At 38.2% G+C, this 8,550-nt stretch overlaps 1 protein-coding gene across 11 annotated transcripts in view; it reads right to left on the bottom strand.

The window, feature by feature from the left end:
* Positions 1-511: 511 nt before the first annotated feature.
* TNS3 (tensin 3) overlaps positions 512-8,550 on the bottom strand; it is a 221,051-nt gene continuing 213,012 nt past the window's right edge. For 9 of the 11 annotated variants that reach the window (XM_054060591.1, XM_054060592.1, XM_054060593.1 and 6 more), the window contains 4 exons: positions 6,914-7,082; positions 5,850-5,918; positions 5,701-5,727; positions 513-3,940 (listed from right to left, as the gene is read on the bottom strand). In XM_054060591.1, the coding sequence (XP_053916566.1) occupies positions 3,796-3,940; positions 5,701-5,727; positions 5,850-5,918; positions 6,914-7,082 (410 nt within the window). In that variant the 3' untranslated portion in view covers positions 513-3,795. Of the gene's footprint in view, positions 3,941-5,700; positions 5,728-5,849; positions 5,919-6,913; positions 7,083-8,550 lie in introns of all 11 variants that reach the window. The other 2 variants (XM_054060590.1, XM_054060600.1) reach the window with 1 other exon arrangement.

Raw genomic sequence — 8,550 nt, 5'->3', positions numbered from 1 at the left:
CCATGCATAAACCTCATGATAGACTGTAGTGATGAATGACAATCAAGCACATTGAATGAAAAATTCCTGCCAGCCTATGCCTCATAGAAAAGGCATGAGCATGACATACCAGAGTTTATCAGTCTCAGAAATAATCCCAATAAAGTATTCATATAATTCAGCCTTCAATGTGTGCCTGACAGACAGATTACGTACTCGGAGAGCTGCTCCACATAGGGCTAGATTTCTCGCCCCCTAATGCTCCTCTGGAAGTTTGGAAGTTTTCCCAATGTAGTCACTGTTGAGACACAGTTAAATGGATACAGACGTCTCAGAAGGTGACGTCATATATTCTTTTTACACTGAAATATACAATGCAGGCAAAAGGTTCTTTTATACCATTGTAACTGCAAATGAACTAGGAAAGTCAAATGCTTTGACTAGACTTGAACCACTAACACAGAGTACCGTGAAGTCAAGTCCTTGAAAGAAATCTTTTAAGAAACAAAACTAAACCAGTTTCAGCACACAATCTTTTCTTACTTTACCAAGGTGGTTTTGCTCATTGGCTCGTTCTGAATGCCAGATGGTAACTTTCTTTCATAACAGACTGACCTGTAACATTGTGTTGTGAAATTTCACATTCATAATTTTATTATAATCTGAATAGAGGTGATATCTGAAGAGCAGAAAAAAACAACTATACAAAGAATTTATAGAACATTCATTTACATAGTGAGGACCTTTTGATACTTCTTTACAGTTTCAAGAAAAAGGCAAAAATTTTCACTAGTAGATAAATCCAAGAAGGAAACATTAAATTTTTAATGATACTGTTGGATACAAGGAAACCATTTAATTAAAAACATGGCTTTTAGCATTTTGTAGTTTAACACTGTAAGATTATAGTAGTACATTTACTAAGCACACTAACAGGAGTCTGCCTAAACACGTGTCAACTTGCTGCCATTAGTTATAAAACTGCATATACACATCTACCAAAAACTTTAGAAGAAAGTGCTGTATTAACTATTTAGTCTTATATTTGCCATGAACATAAGTTTTGTGAATATCTTTCTACATACACTACACAATGGTACCCACAAACTATTTTGCTTTGTGCCCTTTTAATTCTCAAAAAGCAAAAGCACGTGGCAATATACCACCCAAAGGAATGCATAATAGAAAAATTCCCTTAGAAACAGGGCAACTTCTTTTTTTCCCCACTTACCAAGTAGAGCTTAACTCCAGCATTCAATTCCTTATGCTCCTGAATTCAGCAAGCCTTGAGAAAGCACAAGGAATAAAAAATAAGGCCCTCAACTGAAATGATAATACATTGGGAAAAAACAAAGACACTGTTTTATTTTCAGCCCATAGGTCATTACTTGGTGTCTAACAAGATGCACTAGAATTTAAGTATCATCTACAGAAGTGAAAAAATACAGTAAAAAATTCCTCCTCATTTCAATGCTCCTAACACATCAGATTTAAATCTAATGGAGACTTAAATCTAATTGGGACTTGAATCTAATTGAGATGTCTGCTGATGAAATTCACTGGGTTCCAAATGGTTGACTAGATTAGGTAACTGGGCTCTTGGTGCATCAAAATAATATTAAAACAAAATCTGTCCTCGTATGTTTCAAAAGGATCAAAGTTCCTAAAAGGAAGAACTGCATTCTTTTCTGGATGGTACATAAACACCTTCTAACTAGTATATCTCTGTCAGAAGAGCAGAGTTATTTGGCATAAATCAGAGGCACTTGTCTTTGTTGCTTCAATGGTAGCTACTACCCTTTGGACTGCTTCAGCCTTCTACAAACATCCAATACCCACTGCTACCAACACACATTAAACTTTAGATCTTTTTTCTCTCTCCCCTTCTTCCCCACCTTCTTTTCTAAAAAAAAAAATAAAAAAATAAAAAAATGAAAATAATTTATACAAAATTCATTGTTACCAAATTATTTGTGTAACTCTTTTGGCTATGGTCACTGAATAAGGTTTCCATGGTCCTAATACTTCAGGAAATAGGAATACAGCTGTTAACAAAACACATATCATGATTTATACATGACAAACATACTTCAAAATGGTGGAACCTTCGTACCATATAGCCCAACCAGAGTTGTCCATTCCAGTTAACTATTATTTACAAAAAGCAGCTAAAAGGATTAAATCTTCAAAGTGTTATTAGTTAATCTAGGGTCTCAGGCATTAGTGCCAAATTCAGCATGTCATTTTACTCCTCAGGTTATGAATACAGTGTTGACAGCCACACATCAAAGAAACAGAGGCAACAAAACTTTTCAGCACTCTCACACTGCAGCTATTTCGCTACCATCAGTTCCGATATGGGAGTCTAGTATTGCTCTTTTTAGAGTGAATGCAAATTACATAGTAGACCTCAGGGTCTTATCTTCCTCGTGAAGGTTTCCACTCTAACTTACTGAATCAATTTTCTGTAAAGCTAATTAACACTTTAAAATACCAATGTGTTTAGAAAGACAGAGATTGCACAAGTGACGGTTGTAGGAATCATGACAAACGCTCCCAAGATAAATTGCACTCCCTTTTGGATTTCCTGACTCAAGGAACTACTAAAAAAAACATTATAAACCAAAAATAGTTCCTGCAGATAAAAATAAGCCACCAAATTCCCCAAAACTCCAAGAACAAGAGGGAAAAAAATTCCACAAATATAATTATGTATTAGGCAGGGGAACAAATGTTACTACCAAAACTGTATTGCAGAGTCAGGAAAAGGGAAGTATCTTGTTGTTTTTAAGACAAAAGTCAAATACGAGACTCTTGTCTATAAGAAGACACAGGCTATACACACATTTACTTATGCAAAATAGCACTAAAGAGGCCAAGTTCAACAATGGTCTAGTTTTAGAATATTCATGTAACATAATCAAGATCTGAGATCTACTATAAATAATCTGGCACAGGTAAAAATACACAAATTATAAAATTATCATCTTTTCTTTTCCCTCATTTTTATCCTGTAATTATTAAAATACAGCATCTTCCCTGCTTAGTTCTTGGTATAAAAAAAAGAAAAAAATACAACGCTCACACTTACAGAATACATTTCCAGACCTTTTCTTTGTTCTGCCACCTCTCCACTATTTAAAATTTTTCAAACTAAAACAGCCCAGCCTTCTCAACACTGTCTACAGACCAATCTCCCTGAATATTTCACATTGCTGCTCCTTTCTTAACAGAAATTAACTTGCACAAACCTTCTCTTCACATACATCTTCCCCTTTCTCCATTCAGCTTCCACCGCTGATCGCACAAAGATGAAGGGAAGAGCAAATAGTCTTCCTCAGATCATCATTCTCTTACGAGCATCTTTGCAAGGCCTATAGCTACCATTGATGCAACTATGTCAAGTGTCTATATGGAAGTTTTACAAAACATCTTCTGCACAAAAAAAAAGTAGCACAGCCTATTGAGTATTTCTGCTCCAATAAATGGTGAGAAACAGCACATGAAAATGTACCAGAAACCCTTCAGGAGAAAAGTTTTTAATTTATGCTTCATTCAGGTATAGTCTACCTGGATTTGGGTGGCACCTAGCTTCTTTTGTTTCATCTTTTGATATAAAAACAGTAATTAATGTTTTGTTAAGTCAGAAGCATCTTCAGAGAAAAGGCTGAAATCTTGCAAAGACAACGCAGATAGAGTGTCCTCTGCTTTCCTTCTAGGGTATGACAAGGTTCAGACACTGCTGCTGAACAGGATTTTTCCTTCTTAACAGCGCTTTCCTTCAGTGAAGAGCTCTGAGTTGAGGATGAAAAGGCATCAGATCTTCTTCTGGGAACCGATCATGACCTTTGATACAAAGTTCACAATGGCACTGGCAGGTTGCTCTGGATCGTGCTCTGCAAACAGGTGGCATACATTGTCTGTGGCACTGCCCTGCTTCCTGGCAATGAACCCAAATACTCTGCAATGGCAACAATCACAGCATATCACAGCACATCAGAGAACAGACAGGTACTCCCTTGTTTCATATAGGAAATAAAGACACTGCAGAAACCAAAAGCACAAACCAGCCTTCACCTGTTCTGACAGATGACGTCCTGTGTGACTGCTAAACACAGTGTTCCAGATCATAGAATCACAGAATCCTAGAATCACGAGGTTGGAAAGGTCCCATTGGATCATCGAGTCCAACCATTCCTAACAATCCCTAAACTATGCCCCTCAGCACCTCATCCACCCATCCCTTAAACACCTCCAGGGAAGGCGACTCAACCGCCTCCCTGGGCAGCCTATTCTACTGCCCAATGTTCCTTTCTGTGAAAAAATTTTTTCCTGATGTCCAGCCTGAGCCTTCCCTGGCGGAGCTTGAGGCCATTCCCCCTTGTCCTGTCCTCTATCACTTGGGAGAAGAGGCCAGCTCCCTCCTCTCCACAACCTCCTTTCAGGTAGTTGTAGAGAGCAATAAGGTCTCCCCTCAGCCTCCTCTTCTCCAGGCTAAACAACCCCAGCTCTCTCAGCCACTCCTCACAAGACTTGTTTCTCCAGCCCCCTCACCAGCTTCGTTGCTCTTCTCTGGACACGCTCCAGAGCCTCAACATCCTTCTTGCGGCGAGGGGCCCAGAACTGAACACAGTACTCAAGGTGCCGTCTCACCAGTGCCGAGTACAGAGGGAGAATAACCTCCCTGGATCTGCTGGTCATGCTGTTTTTGATACAAGCCAAGATCCCATTGGCCTTGGCCACCTGGGCACACTGCTGGCTCATGTTCAGTCGGCTGTCAACCAACACCCGCAGGTCCTTCTCCTCTAGGCAGCTTACTAGCCAGACTTCTTGTCTGTAGCACTGCATAGGGTTGTAGTGCCCCAAGTGCAGGACCCAGCATTTGGCCTTATTAAACCTCATGATGCATCAAGCCAACTCAGGACAAAATAAACAGCTCAGGATGGCCAGAATCAGGGAAGGAGACTGTCTCCTTCTTTCCATTCTGTCTGTTATTGCACCCTGTACTGATTAAATATACCCTCAGCATCACCAGTAATCTGATTCAATACTGCTGTTTTCTTACCTTTCGGTGTGCGTGACATGATGTGTTAGGAATCGCCTAAAGAGAGGTTTTGAGGGCCACACACCTCAGTGGAGAGAATACTGGAAAATAGACTTAGGCCATCTATTTCTGTTCTTTTCCAGAAACCAGTGCCTGAGCTCCCTGTTTAGTTTCTTTCTTTTACCAAAAGGGAGACAACAATGTTTGCCTTCAACGGAAAACACTTTGCAATCCACCAGTAATTATATATTTATGCCACACACTAGTATTACCAGGAGTGTTTTCATCTATGCGCCATATGGGACAGGTTTTTTTTAAAGCTATCACTCTAAGTGACACAAGTAGGGTGTTGCTGGACTAGTGAGACACAAAACCGAGTAGCAAATGTCTCTGTTTTCATTTCTGAAACTTTAGACCTCCAAACTAAATAAATCACACTAGCTCTGGCTCCAGACATCCCACCATCCCATAGTTAGGCCCTGGCTTGCAGAGAGGCAAGCTGAAGTAACTAAAGTCTAGTTACACTGGGCAGAGAGACTTCTGTCTGTGAACAGCCGCTTTCCCTTCTACATCTCTGACAAAGATAATCTAGAACACTAAGAATCTGATCAGTGTATCGCTGTAATGATATTCCTAAAACATTCAGTCAGAAGAGACTCAGACAGGTTTCCACTTACTTTGCAGAAAGGCCATCTTTCATCCACCTGGTTGTAAAAAAGCAATGAAAAAAAAAGGAATGAAGAAATAAAAATGAAAACTTTGTTAGTTTTTTTTGGTAGATCAACAATACAAACAACATACTAGAAATACTGCTTGTCTGCCTTACTTTCTGTCCTGTGGATCCAAAGCACAAAAAATAACAGTGCTGACTGGATAATGTCGCCGAAAAAAGAGTCTGGATAGGAAGAAACACACAAGTTTTAGGAACAGTCAAGATGTTTAAAATTTTAAATAATAAACAGATCTGAAAAATAAGTTACATTTAATCTAAATTTAATAATGATGATATATTCTTTTTGCTATCTCCAAGTGACTTTGAAAGCCACCTGAACCACTCCAGCCAAATAAATCCATATTTAAAACAATAACATCAAGTTTTTGAACAAAAGGAAAACTGACCCTCAAGCTAACAAAAAGAACTAGAGGTATGAAATGTATTTTTCCTAAAAACTCGCCATTATATACTATGTCACTGAGAAATGCAACTTACTGGAACTTGCGAATAAGCCAATTATATTAATTTTCAAAATATAAGCACTCCTAGGCATTATAATTTAAGGTTTTGCCCTTGATATGCTATAAAGGTTTGCAAATCCCATAGAATTAAGAAGTCTGGCACTTCCTTTTTTTTTAATCTATAATGAATTCTTGTTGTCCCTCCTTTGATATTGACAGTTTTCAAGTCAAAAGATTTTGTGGTAGCCCTAACAGCATTCAGTACAAACTAAATACAAATTATTTAAAATACTATTCATAAATGTACATTTATGAAATAGTATTTCAAATAGTGGAAATACAGTGTCTGCTGAGGCCAACTCTGTTCAGCGACACTGATAAAAGGTACCACAAAGACAAATTGTCTCATTGAATAGGTTGAACATCAAATGTTGGCAAAACCATTACCTTCCCTTTCTACAAGAAATAACAATAATAAAAAAAAAGCCATGCCAAAGTGACATTTCAGAGGAAGCTGTGGAAGTAACGTCCATAGCTTTAAACAATCATTCTCCAGTACTGCAGACAGCTGACAATGTCATTGCAGTTCTTTAGACAATCCTATTATCCTCTGAGACAGAGACTGCAGAATGTAACTAGAAAAACCAAACAAAGAGGAGCCAACACTTGTGGGGACAAGGCTGTATATTCTCTTCCCATCCCTTTTCTGCTTACTTCCTTTGATTATCTGTCAGTGTGATTCCTTGTGCTGACACCTTGAAATGGACAACAGTTGAGATGGGAGAAGGATCTTGCATCAGTGTCAGGCTCAAGGCTTTCTGTACTGCCTGGTAGCCTGTGAGGGACTCCATTTCCACTGAATTCAGATACCAAACATTACATGCTGTAAGGAAAGAGGGGAAAGACTTTAAGAGTTAATTACCCGACAACAAACAGGGAATACTGGCAGTAAACTATGAAGTCTTCCACATGTGCCTCATCTTGCCCCACTTCTGCTTCATAGTTTAAGACCATAATTTTGGAGGCCATAGCCCTTTAGCAGTCCCTTTGTTTTTAATACCTTTCAATTTAAGCCAATGACTATATTTATCTATCACCCACTTATACTGAAATTTAAATAAATACAAGACAGCAGCAGAGAGACAGGCCACTCATAGGTACCACTACAGCAAAGGCATTCCAGAGGGGAAAGAACAGGGATATTTTGCTTTTATGTTTGATTACAGCAGCCAATAAAAAACCCACACATTTTCGCAGCATATGTTCACACATTTTACACTTTCAACTGGAACTATATTCAAAGGAAACCACTCCTTTGTTTGGCAAGACAAGAACGTTTTCACCCCATAAAGAATTGAGGGTTGCTGCAAAGCTTGCTTCTCATTAATTCCATAATGTTCTGTATGTTTAGGGATTTCAGGGCAAGTAAAACAATTTGCACATTGAAAAAAATCTCTGACTTACGTATTTTTAGGTCTATACCTTACTTCAGTATGCACTTAAGTTTTAAAAGCCCTATTACTCTCCTAGGGGTATTATTAAGTTCTGAAGCATCTCCATAAAACAGAAGATCATTGGCTTCTGAGGCTACCACACACTTAATTTTACTACCTGGACTTATACCAAACCTGCAGCGAGCACTAGGAAAAGTAGTACTAATATTACATAGAGTTACATAGTAGTGCTACAGCACTGTACAATACTGTATGGTAACAGCGTCATGTAACATTATATGTTATTAATTAATATTATATAGAATTAACAGAATTATTCACAGCTTAAGATCTTGGGAACTGTGGTATAAAGTCAAATTTACGAGCAGACGAAGAACATTTTTGAAATCGAAAAGCCCTTTTGCTCTTATTCTACAGCACAAGCAGGAATGTTTAAACACATCTGCAGCTAAACATTGGTACCAACAGGCTTTGTGTTTTGGTAACAACATTTGTGTAGGCATCCAGGATAGAATTTACAACTCTAGCAGCTGCCACACACAAATTACCATGTTAACATTTCATGTGTTTAGTAGTTTAGCTTGGTTTTCCAGTCTTACCATTAAAGCAAAGCTTAAATCTAATAGCATCTCTTCGTATGACTATTTTGTAATCTAACTAAAGCTTTCTCCTATGATTATATCCATAAAACACACAGCTAGACATTGTCACTTTCAAAACAACCAAGCAACCATACATTCAAAATCTGTATAAGCTGAAGTTTGACTCCAGCATGATGATCAGGCAAGTAAATTCAGGCTCTGGAGTCTGTCAGTGAAAGAAAGGATCCAGAGATTTGATTTATTTGATATCTTAAGTGTAAAATTTCCCAAACCTATTTGCGCATTGGTGTGATAG

Source organism: Cuculus canorus, chromosome 2, assembly GCF_017976375.1.
Source record: "Cuculus canorus isolate bCucCan1 chromosome 2, bCucCan1.pri, whole genome shotgun sequence".
NCBI lineage: Eukaryota > Metazoa > Chordata > Aves > Cuculiformes > Cuculidae > Cuculus > Cuculus canorus.
This window is presented reverse-complemented; position numbering and strand designations above follow the sequence as displayed.